General features: G+C 40.9%; 1 protein-coding gene across 1 annotated transcript in view; it reads left to right on the top strand.

The window, feature by feature from the left end:
- LOC140995186 (neural-cadherin) overlaps positions 1–18167 on the top strand; it is a 327710-nt gene that overhangs the window by 292579 nt on the left and 16964 nt on the right. The window contains exons 34-35 of the mRNA XM_073465143.1: positions 3534–3714; positions 17108–17352. Of these exons, the coding sequence (XP_073321244.1) occupies positions 3534–3714; positions 17108–17352 (426 nt within the window). The remainder of the gene's footprint in view (positions 1–3533; positions 3715–17107; positions 17353–18167) is intronic.

Here is an 18167-nt window from a genome sequence, read left to right on the forward strand (position 1 = left end):
CTATGCTATACTGTATACAACCACTGTGTGTGTGAGTGCGAGAAGAAGATGATGTGATGTGTTTGATGTGTCACAGTGTAGAGTGAAGAGCGTGGTTTGTCATCCAGGGTATGTGCGGCAGTAGTATTCTCCTGAAAAGTGCTACCAAAAATAGGCCATTTTATCTATTCATACGCTCTCTTTTCAAAGGAGAATTGTGAAGTTTAATATTTTGATGAATGATTGATATGACAGTTAAATGGCTAATGTTAATGCATCTTCATTGTTAACCGGGACGGTGGCCGTCCCAAAAGCTGGTCAAATGGAGGGGTGAGGGAGTAGGGGGTGTGAAGGCATCTGTCTGTGTGTGTGTGTGTGTGTGTGTGTGTGTGTGTGTGTGCGTGTGTGTGTGTCTGTGTGCTGTGCGTATATGCTAATACACCTCTGCACGAGAATCTCTGTCTTGCCGTTGACCTCTTATTATTCTTTGTACTGAACAACGAACAAAAGATTCTGCATTATGATTCTGAATAAAATTTATTTAAGATATGCAGGAGTAAAGAATCCCTTAAGGCACTTGTTTATGACTCCTGCAACTATGTTAAAAACATCTGTGCCTTCTATTTACTGACTCAATTTCCAGGGTGTTTTAAGTCCTCAAAATTAAATGACAGAATAGATGGTTCATGCCTTCAAGAGCGACACATAGAAACAAATTCTGAACAAGTTCTGATATCGACAGGACAACAACATTTGTCTGTGCCTTCCAACACAGTGACAAATGACTGTGGAAACATACATCTGTTTAATTATGTAATGACTATGTTTCAGGTTTAGGTTCGGTTAGGTCAAAAAGGAGCATAGTTTGGCTGAAACTCAGTAGGCTGCTTTGTTAAGGTTAGGGGTGTTTTGAATTAAAATAATACTTCATGAAGGTAATCGTAGTCTTGCTTGGGGAAAAGAAAAAGAAAAAACAACAACACTGACTGTTGGTGTTAAGCAGGTCCAAGTCCTGTGTTTTGTGTGGATTTAACAATCCCAGCTTCACTTTCTCTGTCAGGAATAAATCAGCACAAAGACCACAAGCACACAATGATTGGTAGTTTTGTTCTGTGGATCAGGCTACAAATCATAGCCAGTCTGAAATTAATTTATCGAACATGCTGGCTTGGCTTAATTTAAGTCAGTGAGAAAGTCATCATTTACAGTATTTGGTAAACTTTTAGTTTGTTGCCCAACCTTCATGTAAGAAAGACTAATGCATGCACATATGAACCCAAGTGTTGGTGGACACAATTTAAAAATTTAGACAGAAAAGGAGTCCTGGTGGGGATACATGTAAACTTTAAAAAGCCAAGATACTGCATGATAATAGTGAGGAGAAGAAGAGGTCAGAACTATGGAAAGATGCAGACACAAAGTGAAAGAGAGTAATCCCTGGAGTTAGACAGTGAGGTGCAGACAGATGTGCCTTGGGCAGTAAAAGACTGTGCATGTGCTTATTAAATGGACTTTAAAAGCATTTCCATTCAAAAGAGGCAGATGCGTGCGATAGATGATGGCAGTGAAAGTGTGTGTGTGTGTGTGTGTGTGTGTGTGTGTGTGTGTGTGTGCGTGTGTGTGTGTGCGTGTGTATGTGCACGTATGTGCGTGTGTGTGGATTTGCATTCACTTCTTTTCAAACATCTCTCGTGCTTTAGTGACAGTGAATACACGTTAGCAATTAAGCGATGAGAACATAAACACCAGAATTATTTCCCCAGGAGTTTATTGGCTCTTTTGCTCCATGGTAACACGTTAGCAACACTCACTACACTCACTTAGACATAATGACTTGTATACTTTTAACACCTCGGCTGCTGGTAAACAAAACTCAGGAACCCTACTTGATGACATTGCACTCTCATTAGCTTGTAATTAGATCAGCCAGTAGTACATGCATCATTATCAGTGTGCCATGCAGCTGTGCAAATCAGCCAGACATCATGTGACATTACTGTCATTTATTTTAGAGTTGCTTTTAGAGGATATTTTATCCATACCATTTGTTGTAATTATAGGAAAATTGTGTCTTTTTACAATGTCACAATAGAGCAACATTGTCAAACTGGATTTTTCACGAGATCAAATAGACTTTTAAAGCTAGAGACCATCTTGTGATGGGATCACACCAGCTGCGACACTCGATAAAGTGTTCACATTCCAACCCATGACTTCTCACTAGTGAGAACTACATTATTATATGAGTACTCAGTACGTTTACAAAATCTGTCCAAAGACAGACCGACATGTGAACGACCAACAAAGTGCTCAAAACTGCTTCTGTGGTAGTTCCTGCTACAAAGGTGTTTCTAAGAATATTTATAAGAATGTGGGCTTTCAAATTTGATCTCAACTACACACCTGTAAAGTGCGGGACTGTCTTTTGCACGGTTGTGAAGCAATCACGGCGACAAATATCTGTCCACAGACAGACAAACATTTGGCAAAATACTCAAAATTATTGCTTCATTACTTCCCAAACAATAAGTCACATGAGACAAATAAATAATAACCGGGTCAAAAACATCAGTTAAAATATTCACATTCAATCGGTGGTAATGTGTCAATTATAAAGACAGTCCCCACCTAATATCATCACTCCCCACTTCTTGTTGTGCTGATCTTGGTGCCTCATTCTGAGGAGTGACAATAAATCAGTGATATACAGCACGTGTTCTACATAATAATCCATTGACTAAACTATGGCAGCCCCAGTAGTTTGAAGCAGAACAGGTCATTCTATGTATAAATTGTGTTTACAATGGACAGTTTGGGTTGTAATTTTACTGTTCACCTTTTTCAGTTTTCTCTTGATAAAAAAATTGGCTAGCTTGAGGGTTTGTACAAAGACTCTAGACTTTAATTCTACTTTTTGAAATGTCTCCATATTTCAGATCTTAGTAATTACTTATGTGAGCAGTGGGCCTTGTTATGATAAATTATAGAAGCTATGGCTAAATTTCTGAAAACAAGATCCAAATTGTAACAAAATGGAAGTAACCTTTAACTACAGGTAGGATCCACATCCAGTGTTTGTTCTAAGCAACAGCCTTTTACCCTATTGCAATACTTCTCTCGTTGAACAATGTGTATTTTACTAGCCTTGTGAAGCTTTTTTTGAAGTGCCTTTTGCACATTATACAATAGCCAACATGTATGCAAATATTTGCCTTCAGTGTTGTCCAAGATTTCCTCAAACAGTATGAATGACATTTGAAGATGCTGCAATAAACATGTTCCAACAAGAAACTCTGCAACATTGTTTCTACAAAAGAAAAATCTATTTTCTTTTAACCTAAAGCACTAAATGTGACAGAGCAGTCTGGGTCTTGTATATCAGGGTGGAATTATGCTGTAAAGAACTGGAGCCAGGAATCTATCAAGAATATATTGTTGGTTTGCTCACCAGGTACATGAGGGAAAGTTCTGTCTCATTTAATTTTGAATCTTTGTAGGTGAATGTATTTAACAGGGTTCTTCTTGTTCCACTGAAATCTTTTCCGTTTTTGCAGGCTGCATGAGGGATGCACGCCTGAATGGTCGCTACATGCAACTGGACAGCCAGCCGCGAGATGGGGTCTCCCAGGTCAGCATTCAAGGCCTCTCCCTTGGATGCTCCTCTGACTCCTGCAAAAGGAACCAGTGTAGTCCCCCCTTCACTTGTGTTGACTTGTGGAGGGTGCACGAATGCAGGTACACACACAAATCCGTCCACACCGAATATAACTGCACAGTCAAGCACATCGACACTTGGTTGTTCCACATTCACACTTGTCATTTTGACAAAAAGGCATGAAGACACATCCATTTAAACCAATTCACTCAACCTCTGAAGCCATTTTTCAGCTTTTGACCTGTTACTTTTGTTCATAGCTACCTAAACATGCTTTAAAATAATCTGGCCATGACCTACTTGAGCATGTAGGAAAACTGTGCATGAAAAGCATTCCTGAGCCTTTAGTTGCTCTAAAGCTCATGTGATGTCTGTGTAAATTCCATGGCTACCCTTTTATGGCACAACAAGCAACTTCTCACATGTGCATCAGGAAGTTCAGCTGTCAGCAGGAAAATCTGGCAGCCAATAACTGTCCTCTTGACACTGAACCTGAAAAAAAGTCCAGGCTGGCTTGATAGAAAGCAATCACCCCGAGCATCAAGTGGAGTAACTATCACACAAGGAATCTATTTATGGGACTAAAAACACTTTTAGACATGTTCCTCTTTAGAATCACTGATGCCAAGAAACATCCCAAACATAGTAAAATAATAAGAAACTTCAAGAACAGAAAGACAGGTATAAGGTATCCTATGGTATGAAAATTGGCAGTTATCATATGGTGTATATGTGTTTATCCTCTATTAAATTACTATACTAGTGTTAATGAAGCTGCTGTAAGCATTGTAGTCGTTATAGCTAACTTCATGTCCGTTTTGTAATTAGCAATCCTCTCCACCCTCTCTCACCACCACACTTACACGACTCCTTTCTTATTTTCCAGGCAGCTTTCTTAACTCTTTCTTTTCATCAAGCATTTTTCAACACTTGGCCTGTTTAGTGTGGGTACCAGAACAGGAGGATCCTGCTCTCTGCATGTTACCGGATTGCCTCTTTATGGAGTTCTCTGTCCTGATTGGATAAAGTTGGCAGACATACCAAAAAATTTCTTTTCGCTTTTACTGCATGAGCAGGGTGAGGAGAGACATGGATTACTGACCAAACACTCTGTAACAGTGACTACTGTTGGAATACAGAGCTATTAAACACACATTTTAATTATAATAAAACAATTCTGAGATTATTTTACCATGAAAATATCATAGTTTTACAACTCTTGTCACATTTGATGATTGAAAGGGGTTTATTTTAGTTTGAGTCTGTATTTTTAGGAATTCATCATATAGTATCTTGAAATGTTGACATTGATGAGAAAATGCATCATAGATACACTATGACCATTCATTGAGGTTTTGATGGGAAAATAAGTTAAAATCATCAATGATGCAGTGAAAAGAAAGTGAAGCAAAAAACAAAGGTAACACTTCAACTCCTCATTTCTGTCCCTCTCTCAGCTCTCTCTCACACACCAGGTTCTACATATCACAGCAGCACACCGCTCTTTTCTGTCCTGTCAGAATGAAGCCATAAAGAACATTAACATAAAGACACCCGTGTCTGAATAACAAAAGGCCATCACATAAACAGATGGATGACACCAGAAATGTTGCATATTCCATGTCTGAAAAGTGCTTCCATAAATAACCACATATTTATGAAAGAATCAGTTTACCTGTCATGGGGAGTACTACTCAGCCCCTGAGCACTGATATTCTGTATATAATATCTTCTTTGGCTCTGGTAGAAGCACTCTGAAGCCTGATGTTGGGCTTTATAACAACCACATTAAAACAAAAAGCCTGCAAGAAAAACTTAGCTTACCAGGCTTAACAAAATTATGCTATGAAGTTGCATTATGGAAAGGACCCCACAACTTCATAGAAATGCAATATCTCTATAAACATTTTTTCAAGTGTTTTTGTGTGCGGCTCTGAGGAAGCTGACTCAGGTGGGTCCCCTTCCCAAAGTGTTAAGATAATCGCTCTGGATAAAAGATAGATACAGATCACAAACCGACTGTTACTAAATCTATCTCAACCCTTAACAGACTTCTTTCTGCCTCTACCTTTTTTCAAAAGGTTTGATTTCCGGTTTAACTGATTTTTCAGGGCTGTGGATGTGAGTGTACGTATAAACTAAATTGACTTTATTTAATTTTGCCTGGCTGCTTGGTTTCTTGATTAAAAACCAAAGGCTGAGCTGACAAAAATGTGAGGTGACTGCCAGACAATCTCCAAGTGCCAAACTGCTTGAAGGTCATCACGAATTATGTGTTCATTTTGTTTTCTTTTGAAACTGATATCAGCTCTTTGAAAAACAAATGAGCAAGGAAACTCATTTAGCCTTTTAGTCATGGGCAGTGTGTCATCTGAAGTCAGATCAGTACTGTGCCACTACCCTCTCAGCCTGCCTGACAGAGGAGAAATGCTGTGGTGCAGCTTCAAAGTCAGTCCGACAGTGCTTCATATGACTTTGCACATTCATTTTAACTGGCTACTGCACAAATCTGTGGGTGAAACGGTCTTCTAGAATTGGGCAAAATGCCCAAATAAACATAGAAGAAGCTAATTTTCGTAAATATATGCTTGATCTGAATTTTATGCCAACATTTTCAAAAGACTGGGAAAGTTGTAGAATTCTCCAAAAACAGCTGTTTGGAACATTCAGTAGGTAAACAGGTTCATTGGTAACAGGTGATAGTATCAAGACGGGCTATGAAACGGGCATCCTTCAAAGGTCATTCACAAGCAAGAGTTGGGCAAGGTTCACCACAAAGTCTGGGCTGATGGATGATGCCATCGTCCGTTGCTGATGGCTGACGGTCATCGACTTTTGAGCCATGTACCAGTGTGACATCGTGATTTACAATGTGTAAATGTGTGTTCTGGTGTACAATTTATATTGTACTACTGAGTAGTTCACATTAAATCAGTTGGTGACAAATTTTGTAAGCTGAAGTGCGCATCTTTACAGTAATGTCACAGCGAGAGAGACAGACTGAGATGTCCGGCCAAAACTCAGCCACTGACTGCATCTGAAATTCCTTACCAACAGGCTGCTTGGTTTTAAAACAGTATGTTTATTAGTATTTCAAATTCCCAATTACAGCCACCACTAGTGGAGACGTTGTGTGCTGGAGAGAAGGCAGCACATATACATCTTGATGTTTTCTTTTTGTGATCAATTTTGTATTAATAATAATAAATAATAATACATTTTATTTGTACAGCGCTTTTAAAAACTCTCAAAGACACTTTACAAGAATAGAATACACACAAGAATACATAAAATCAAGTGCATGGTGCGATAAAAGGAGAAATATGTAGAAAAAAAGAACAATGTATGAAGGATACGGATCTGTGTAGGTTTTTAGGGAGAACAGGTTGAGGACAACAAACAGCTACGGGTGCAAATGAAAAGCGGATTTGAAGAGGTGGGTTTTGAGTAATGACTTGAAGGTGGATGAGTCTGGGCAGTCGCGGATGTGTTTGTGGAGGGAATTCCAGAGGGAGGGGGCAGCAATGGAGAAGGCTCTGTCCCCCCAGGTACGGTGCTTGGTCCTGAGGGGGGGTGAGAGAAGGTTAGCGTCGGAGGATCTGAGGTTTCGAGAAGGAGTGTGGTGGTGGAGCATGTCCGTGAGGTAGGGAGGGGCCTGGTTGTGGAGGGCTTTATGGGTGAGTAGGAGGAGCTTGAAGTTGATTCGGTGTGGGACGGGGAGCCAGTGAAGGTTTTGGAGTACGGGGGTGATATGTTCACGGGAGCGGGTGTGGGTGAGGAGGCGGGCAGCAGAGTTTTGGATGTATTGAAGTTTATTGAGGACTTTGGAAGATGAACCATAGAGGATGCTGTTGCAGTAGTCCAGTCTTGAAGTGATAAATGCGTGGATGAGAGTCTCAGCTGCAGAGAAGGAGAGTAGTGGGCGGAGGCGGGCAATATTTTTTAGATGGAAGAAGGCAGTTTGGGTGAGGCGGCTGATGTGCTGTTCGAATGAAAGAGTACTGTCCAGGATAATGCCAAGGTTACGGATGGAGGGAGAGGGAAACAGGGTGATGTTGTCAAAGCTGAGGGAGAAGTTCTGGGTCGATGTGGTGAGGGGTTTTGGGCCGATGAGTATGATTTCAGATTTGTCACAGTTTAGTTTGAGAAAGTTTTTTGCAGCCATGATTGTAGTTCTGACAGGCAGTTTGTGAGGGTGGAGTGGGTGGCAGGGGTGATGGATTTTGTGGAGATGTAGAGTTGGATGTCGTCGGCATAGCAGTGAAAACGGAGACCATGACGACGGATGATGGAGCCAAGGGGGAGTAGATAAATGATGAAGAGGAGAGGACCAAGCACTGAGCCCTGGGGGACGCCTTGAAGCAGGGGGACAGTGGAGGAGGAGCAGTTGTTGACATGGATGAACTGTTGTCTGTCTGAGAGGTAGGATTTGAGCCAGGAAAGAGCAGAGCCGGTGATGTTGAGAAATGTTTGTAGGCGGGACAGGAGGATGGAGTGGTTGATGGTGTCGAAGGCTGCAGTGAGGTCAAGGAGGATGAGTATACTGAGGTGGCCGGAGTCTGCAGAGAGGAGGAGGTCGTTGGTGATTTTAAGGAGAGCGGTTTCGGTGCTGTGTTTTGGGCGGAATCCAGATTGGAAAGGTTCATACAGTTCATGAGAGTGGAGGTGGGTTTGGATTTGTGAGGCGACAACACGTTCCAGAATCTTTGACAGGAAAGGGAGGTTTGAGATAGGACGGAAGTTTGAGATGATGTCAGGATCCAGGCCAGGTTTTTTGAGGATGGGGGTGACAGCGGCCTGTTTGAGGGATTCGGGGACAGAGCCAGAGGAGAGGGAAGAGTTAATAATGATGGCGATTAATGGGGAGATTGTAGGGAGGCAGGATTTAACGATGGAGGATGGGATGGGGTCCAGAACAGAAGTAGAGTTTTTTATCTTGGTGATAATGGAGAGGAGTTCCAGGGGAGAGACAGGGGTAAACTGTGACAGAGGTTGAGTAGTGGTGGTGGTGGTGGGGGGGGGGGGGGGGGGGGGGGGGTGGGGGGTGCTAAGTTGATTGTAGATAGTGTCGATCTTAGACTGAAAGGATGCCAGGAAGGAGTTGCATTTGTTGACTGTGAAGGAGGTGAGGGTGTTGTCGCAGGGTTTGAGGAGTTTGTTGATGGTGGAGAAGAGAGTCTTGGGGTTGTTGGAGCCAGAGTGAATAAGCTGAGAGTAGTAGGTGGACCGTGCAGCAGTGAGGGCGTTTTTGTAGTCTGAGAGGTGGTCTGTGTAAGTGTTGAGATGGACTGTGAGACCGGTTTTCTTGTAGAGTCTTTCAAGCTGGCGCTTACGGATTTTCATTTGACGGAGTTGGGGAGTGTACCAGGGAGCTGAGTGGGTGAAAGAGACTGATTTGGTTATTAAGGGGGCCAGGTTATTGAGGCAGAGGGACAGTGTGTCGTTGTAATGGTTGACCAGGTCAGTGGGGTTAAAAGTTAAAGGGGGGGTGGACAGTGTGTTGGCCAGCAAGTCAGAAAAAGCTGAGGGGGAGATGGATTTAATGTTCCTGAAGGTAATGTTGCGTTTGAGTTTTGGGGGACGCAGGGGGGTGATGAAATCCATGATGATGGCCAGGTGATCAGAGATCTGTAGGTTGAGGCTGGAGAGTTTATGAAGGGTGAGACCGGCAGAGCAGACTATTGATTTTTAAACATGCAGGGTGAGGTTACAAATTGATGAATCATCAATAAAGTAAGACAAAGTAATCTCACATGTCCATGCAATATAGAATTAGCAAGCAGCTATAGGGAGACAAGGAAAAAAAATAAAAATAAGAAAAATGACGACAGGAATAGCAAACAAAAACAAACAAGCATTTTAAATAAAAATGTCTGCTGTCTCTGCAACCATCTTCCAGAACTCCGCAACCCTCGGGCTTTCCCAAACCATATGAAGAAAAGTGCCTAATGTATTTTGATTGCATAAGGTGGTTGGGGTTCCTGGAAGATAGTTGTATGTTCTGCCAGATTACTTTCCAGTTTAGGTTGGAGCTATTTAGAGAGAGGTCTGTCTTCCACAGTCTATCAATGGTTAGTGGCATACAGGAGGCCTTATGCAAGATAGAATATATTTTCAAGACCAGTCCACTGGGGCTGGTCAGAGCCCTGTGAAATGCATGTATGGGGAGAGGTATGTTCCAAGGCACACCATAAGTGCGCATCGCTGTGCGGAGTTGAAGGTAGAAAAAAAAGATGCACCAGGTAGGTTAAAATGCTTCTGGATGTCTTAGAATGTCCGAAGGCCCTGAGGACCATAGATGTCACCAACAGTGTGCACCCCTTTACTACTCCATTGAGATTGGTTGATTCCCCAGTTGGAGATTAATATTATTAAAAATGGGAGAGTGGAGGTACCAGTTGGACAGAATTTTGCAGTGCTTTTCGGCAAGACGCCAGGTAGAGATAGCTTCGGTTATAACACCTTGATGTTTTCTATTATATTTCTTCTTATAGCACTAGGTTGATGAGCAGGAACAGCTTAATGTAGCAGTTTACTTCATAAAGTATTTAATTTACCAGATTTTTAGTCAGTATAGCAAGATGCTATGAAAATTAAACTTAGAAAGACTGACGTGATGTGCATTGTTAATGGAAATATGACTCATGATATATTGTCTCTAGAAGTGAATGATTTAACTGGTTAAAACTGAAATTACTTTTCTTGGTATTACAGAGAGATTAAAGTATGAAAAAAAGGTACCATTGGGTATCGGTACTGAATTCCAGGTACCGGTATGTATCGGAACCAGTATTGGTTCAAATGTGAACGGTACGGTGTGGGAGAGAAAATGAAATGAAAAATGTGTTTGTTGCTGCTCAATGCACTAACATTACATCTACAGTTCTCGTTTGTTATTTTCTTGTTAAACTGGCCCAGTTTGGCGAACATAAGACGCTCAGTTACATTGGTAGCAGCTGTGATTCTTTTTTGCGTGCCGTTTTCGGTGTGTTTCTTTCAATTGTGCACTTTGTAATTCAGTATTTTTAGCTTAGTTTCCTCAGTATAGCTAGCCAAATAACTTTGTTTTATGCTTCTGAGGTTAAACACAGAAATGTCATAAAGAGACAAAGACCCTTTTAAACCCAGAACAGGGATGTATGGTGGTTATGTCTTGGGTACAGCTCAGATTATATCAAGCTGATTGACTAACGTTGGCTACATTAAGTGATGTTAATGTTATTGTATAGCAAGCTTCATAACAGCCTAACATTAGATAGGCTATATAGGTATGAACAACATTGCTCATCTAGCGTGACTAGCGATTGTGATGTTGCAGCTTTTGCATTTGTGCTGTGACTTTTGTAGTGGTGTTGTGTCCTTTGTATTTGGTTTGACCCTTCTGGGCCACCTTAGGGATGTATGTCAGACAAAGTAAACGCACCACCACCATCACCCCAAACATTGTCCATTGCGATGTCTCACTGCAGGCATCATCATATGCCAGTTTGTTAGACATAACCCAACCTTACCCAGTACTTGGTGAAACACATGGTTATATAAAGGATATTACTACATGGGCTCTGGAACACAAACTGTTGTCAATAAGCACAGTTTGTTTGCAAATGATTGAATTCTGTTTTTATTTACCTTTAACAAAGCCCCCAACATCCCAGTCGAGGTTGGATATTGCTGCAGTTTATTAGTGAGAAAATAAAGCAGGAACTGAATATGAACACAGACTTTAGCATTTTCAAACATAATAATACAGTTGGAGAAGTTTATACTGCTTGAGGGAGGATCGTATAACCCTAGCAGGTAGTCACAACAACAACTTTCCTCTGCGCTTTGGTGTTTGTGAGGCAAACATGATTGGTCAAACATAGTGGCTTGCCGGTTGACTGCAGCATAACTTGAGCCAGGATCAAGTTTTTGGCCAATGACTTTTTTTTCTTTCGCCTACCAGAGCTTTCCGCCACAACATGCCTAGTAAACTATGAATGTGGTCTCATTCAATATGAATGTGTTTTTTAGGGCAGCGTTATTGTCAGTCTAAACATGGCCTCAGGGAGAAGTGAAAACCCCAGAGCCAGCGTGCTCTGCAACAGCCATGTCTCCCATTAAAAGGTAATGAATAAGACAGCGAACCCCATCTGCTCAGTCACTAAGCTAAAGGCCTACAATGTTGGAGTAAATTATTTTTTTCAGCCCCTCTGACCCTGATGGGATTTACACTTTTGCTTCATCAACATTTCACATGCACTACTGTATGACTTTCTGTATGAGGGTTAGTTTGTTTGTCAGTGGGAAATGGGAAATGTCGTGCAATGAAAAGCCACAGCAAACTAACAGCCCTCTCCTGTGGCACAGACCAAATCAAACACAGAGTGCTCTTAGCCACATACACTAATCCCAGCAATTTTTCTGCCATTGGAAACATCAGCCTCCATTCATTCGGTGCAGCCTCCTAGCTTTTAATCTTGCTTTTCCCTTTTTTCTGCTCCTCTGATTCACTCACCGACATCATCCATCCACCGACCTATTTTTTTTTTCTTTCTTCTTTAAAATGGCTCTCATTCTCGCACTCTGCCCCTCCATTTCTCGGTTTGTATGGCTCTCATCTTGCTCACTCCTGCTCAGTTTTTCAACACTCATACCATTGCCACACAATTGCCACACACACACTCACAGTCTTCCCCTCCATCCCCATCCTGCTTGCTTGTTCGCCTTGTTCTGTTCACCACTTGACCTGAACCCTGGAAGGGGATTAGAGAGCAGTAAGTGTTGGCAGCGAGTCCTCCAAGTGTAAGTGTTTGATACCTCATGCTCTTGGGCCAGAGTCAAATAGACAAATAGTCAAATAATAACATGTCAGCCATTAAACACAAATGCAAAACACATTTTTTCGATTGATTCATTTACATATCTATTTTATTTCACCTTTTCACCGTTTCATTTTATTGAGTTATTTATTTATTTATTTATTTTACTAAACCCCTCCCATGAAAAGCAATTGTCCAGTCAGCGTATGTGTAAGTGTGAGGATGGATTAAAAACAGTGTGTTTATTCACTGTACTGTGATTGTAAGCATGCTCACTTACTACCTACAGTAGTAAATTCTCTCCAAGGCCAAGGAGGTTAGCTAACTACATTATTCATAGGTTATATAGAAATATAAAAATGGTTAGAAATATCCGTGTTCATGTTTGACACATCAAACATGAGGGAGCCAGTGCTATCAGAATTTAAAGTTATATCCATTTTCCTATATTAAGTTTAACAGTAAGTGTGATTTATATATTAAGAAGGTCATATTATGATAAATTAATTGATAAACATGTGATTATGTATTTATAATATTGTAGAGCTAACTAGCTAGTTTTAACTAGTAACCATTATTTTCAACTTCTGCCATGGTGGTACAATAACCTTTACACGCATAGCAACATAAGCTAAGGTCGGCAGGTCTTAGCATTGGGTCCATTAAGTGTATAACATTAATAAGATAAAAAAAATAAAAAGGGTAAAAACAAGAAATATGTTGAATATTAGTTAACAGCAGCTCCATTTACTGAGCAAGACTTTATTATTATTATTACTTGGAAAGACCTTGGCTGATCTGCAGCATAATCACAGCTCCTTTGCATTTTTTTTTTTTTCCAATTTATCCATTCACTGTCTTTTACCAAAAGCATTTTTGTGTGTGCAACAGAAAACACAAGTTGTATGACAGCCTAAAATTAAGACGAAAATATCTAGTCAGAAAGTCCAACAACACCACACCTGTCACTAATTACTGTGAGTTAGCGTGCATGCTCATCTATGTTATGATAAGTCACTCATCACAACAGAGACTCCTGTCATGGCTGATGACAGGCACAATAAGAGAGTGCAGAGAAAAGAGAAGAACTGTTGTGTAGTTGACTGACAGACGTCCTGTATTCAACACCTACACAGACCAACCAGGCATAATGAAAATTGAATGCTGAGCTTTTGTCATGTCATAATAATCCCACCCACAGCTAATTTACCTTTTAAAATCTTGTGTTTCAAACAGCTAAATCTGTGTTTTTTTCTGTAGTTATCAAGTTAGCTAACATTTTAACCTACAAAAAGAAAAAGTATGAAACTGTTAAAAGGGCTTTTGAAGAAGATACTGACTGTTGTTGTCTTGGACAAGTCATTCCACTTCTATTAGCCCACAACTTTCTTATTCTCACCACTTTCATCAGCTCTGTTTCATGAGCAGCAGGCAGGTTAGTTACAGTAACTTAGATAAGCCCAAAATACACTATCTTTCCAGCAACTGGCAGTCGATTGACAAAGTTAGCAACTAGCTGGTGAACATAGTGGAGCATTTAGCTGCCAGAACATCAGATATTTCTCTCAGGAATTGGTGGAGTCAAAATGAAAACTGAAAAGTAGAGTGGATTTATATTTGTCTGATACAGACGCATGACACCAAGTGACTTCTAATGTGTCGGCTGGATGTGCACATGGGGAAATGTTTTCTAACACATTCACCTTGACAACTTCAAAAGGTGATATTTTGTCAGTATCGTGTTCACAGCCTTTTCTTCTGCCCCAAGTGGTCAAAAAAGTGTTTTAGTTTTTGAGGATTGTGCCAATGTTTTAACAATGTGTAGCTCCTTGATTCCGAAAAAAGACCTGGAAATGTACTACCCAGAACCAAACCAGACCCGTCTATCATTTGAAACCCATGCAGAACTGAGAAATGTGAGACCCGAAACTGACCAGGAGACGCAGACCAGATCAGAACCAATTTCACAGCTGATTACCATTAGTAGCCTACTCCCTTGCTCCTGGCACTGATGCATATAATCCATCCTCATTTCTAAGAAAGGTAAAATACATCCAGTTATTCCTCTCTTGCTGATTGAAATTTCAGCTTAAAACCCTACTTGCTGTCATGCTTTGCAGTTTTGTTGCATCTACTATAATAAATATAACTTAAACTGTTTGGCCTTTTGAACTATGATTAGATTGCATGTTTGCTGCCACAGCTGCTAATGTTAGTATTGCTTTTTTGTCATCATCTGTATTCTCTGACCTCTGCTGTACTCCTCATCTCCTGAGCAACGGCACTTGCTTACACAGGTCATTTGGTCCAACCCCAGGGCCACAGCTGCCCTACATATATGCACAGCACTTCCATCATGACCAGTGCTGATCTGGGCAGGGTCTTATTGTATCCACTCGAGTATGTGGATCCAAACCCATATGGGTCGTGTTGGGCTTTTGGCCCTTGGGTTTGGGGGTACCCGTGAAGACCTCTAGAGTAGAGAATTCAGGTGCATTTAATCTTTCTGTTTTAAGGGGTTAGGCCAAGAACTGCAAATCATGAGCTGCTTGTGTTTGTGATTGCTGCTAGCAGAGAAGACAACATGATGACAAGTTGAAGAAGAACTAAATATAAATACTGTGAATACAATTAAAGCGCAATACAGCCTGATCATGTTCATTACTACAAGGGCTCTATGGGCTCTAAGGCTATAACTTCCCATTTCACAAAAACAAATAAGGACTTAGCAACATGATACCGCACTCGCTTGCCTGGGCAAGTAAACTCTGTGTTCAGGCAAGTCAAATGCATCATGCAGTTGTCTGGTCTGAAAAGTGAAAAATAAATGTAATGTCTAACGTTAAGTTATGTGAAAAGAAATTGTGCACCCTTATCATTGAAGCCGGCTGTTCCAGTGTTGAACAGGGCGGATCTGATGAGAAAAAACTGTAGACACTGTAGAACTTCACTCTGGGGTTGGCAATGTCATATGCAAAATATCGTTACCGTTATCATTAACTTTAAATGTCTGTAGAGCACATGAGAGAGAGAGACATCCTATTTTTTTGTGACTTTGTCACAAGAGGGCTCCAGTTAGATTGTGTCCCTTTCAGAGGCTTCGTAAATCAGCTTTGAACTGTCTTTTTTGAGACTTGGAAGACCTTGAGACCTGATGATAAATCCACAGCTGAATGTCTTCTGTATTTTTGTTAAACAGTTATTGTATTAGTTAACCTTGTTGCCAGCCATTCACTGGCTTGGGATGAGTATGAGTATGATCGGCCAATCTGAGGCTATGTTCCCAATTTGTCGACCAATCGAAGGGCATGTCAGCAGCAGTTAGCGACCTCCCTGTCACAAGACAAACGGTCCATGTTGCACAATCCCCCTGATACTTTTGCCCCTGCCCCATCAACAAGGTGCAGCTCCTGACTGGAGTGTTCAGATTTTTTTCTGTGCGACTAACGGACTAATGAAAACTTGATTGATTAATACTTTTTTCACTGACTAATGGTTTTGTCAATTAGGGGGAAGCCCTAATTACTATGCATCAATTGTTGCTGTGGTGACGGGTGATCTCAGTGACAGTGAACTTATCGAAACTCCTGTTAACCCCGTGTATTAACAATAAGTTCAGCTTTAAGGTCATCTTATTCTAGTGGCACATCACAGCTACAATCTCCCCTTTGGCCGTCAGAAAGAAATGTGTATAACACTAATGCACTCTTGTGTGTGCATGTGAAATTCTGTTAGGTAAAGAGATGTAGTATGGTTGCAAACTTATGTTAACATTGCTCTATGAGACAGTACATAGATAGGATGCCGCCCCCCCCCCCCCCCCATCCCAAACCTCTGAAATGTTGCCAGTGAAAGTAAATTGATAGAGCAAATGAGTTGCATATAAACATAATTCACAGGAGACCGAGTTTGGCAGAATATGTGGTAAGTTAACCCTTAAGTGTCTCATCTGAATGAGTTTAATGGTGGAAAAGAAACAGTGATGAGATAAATTACAGGACCATTTAAAATTTAATGTTGCTGCTTCATAGTAAAGTTGAGTCAATATTTATAAGCATGAACAAATCTCCAGAGACCAGAAGCAAGACTCATCTCTGATGTCATCAAAATGTACAGCCTGGAGCTGCTCCATAGACATTGAATGGGATACTGAATTAATGGGCTCATAAAATGTTTGTTTGAGCTGTTACACCCAAATGAGCTTTTAATTATAGTGGTGCTTTCTGAAGTGAGGCAGAAAATGTGCCCCTGTCTGCATAAAACCATTCTAGTTATTGCCAGTGCCACAGTCAGCATTTTCATCTCCTCCAGTTCATTCTCTATTGAGGTGTACACCTGTGTGAGATCACTAATCAAAGGAGAGTAATTAACTTTTTTTTCGCCGTAGGGAATGGTAATAAACATCATTAAGGCAGTTTTTTCCTGTATATTCATGTTCATTCTGTCTTCTACGCTGTTGCTGTCCAGTATGATTTGTTTTATCATCCTTATTCCTCTCCTTTTTTTATATATAACTGTAACTGCGTTTGTAATAACACATTTACCCAGAGGGATTACTACACGTACACTTAATTAATTTTGCTATCATGTACATCTAAGTGATCTTAATCTCATTTTTTGTCTTTTCTGTCCTTCCCATCCCTGTGTTGTCCTGTCCAACCCTTCTTTGCAGATGTCCTCCTGGCCACATGATCCGTGTTAACGGGACAAGAAAGTCCTGTGTCTACACACTCTGTGCTACACGGCCCTGTCACCAGGGGACCTGCGTGGCCCAGTCACCGTCCAAATTCACCTGCCACTGCCCGGAGGGTTACAGAGGACGCCACTGTGAGACGACACTGGCCATCTACCGGGAAGAAGTGGGCCTGAGCTTCAGCTCTCTCTTTGCCATCTGTATCTGCTTCATGGCTCTACTAGGTAGCTATCACACCCACTGAATGTCACACATACAGTAATGAAGATATATTTGAGAAAGGAAAGTGTGTGTGTGTGTGTGTGTGTGTGTGTGTGTGTGTGTGTGTGTGTGTGTGTGTGTGTGCAACCCAACCTGGATCAGAAATGACCCCATCACAAGATTGCTTCATAATAACGCTAATAACACTACCAATAACTTATAACCCCTGGAAGCTTGTTTTACAGCGATGTGTCTACAGCTCTCACTAACAATAATACTATTTTCTGCACATTCGTTAAATGTAAAGTGATCTAAGGTGAAACACTGGGCTTAGAAGGTGCTTTAAATCTGTTAGAGGAATGTATTTTAAATAGAACATTTATCTCATTGACAAGTAGTTTAGACAATCACCAGTGCTATGTCAAAGATCCTGATGCAGGAGGTAAAAGGAACAGGAAACCACAGGAAGTTAGTTATTGTAGTTTGGCTGTTGATTATGCCTAGTCACCAACCAAGGTCAGCAGTTGCAGTAGCAGCAGTGGCTGTGACACATAGCTAATGGGGGCAATTTAGGTACTTTAAAGTGTACTTAGTGCCTGATGGCCAAGCAATTTGCATCAAAATTCATACTACCTCCTGTAGTTACCGCTGTTAAATCTGAACTCTATTTTAGCTCATTATCTCCAATGTCCAGGGCGAATAAACATCCATAAACTCTCTAAGGAGAAAAAAGTCACTCCTAAGGACATTAGAAGTAATCCAGTGATAGTTGTGTGTACATCCATGTGGGTACACTTTTAAGTGTTGCAAATTTGCCAAAATGAAAAAAAATAAAGGC

The sequence above is a fragment of the Pagrus major genome, chromosome 4 (assembly GCF_040436345.1).
Source record: "Pagrus major chromosome 4, Pma_NU_1.0".
Lineage (NCBI taxonomy): Eukaryota > Metazoa > Chordata > Actinopteri > Spariformes > Sparidae > Pagrus > Pagrus major.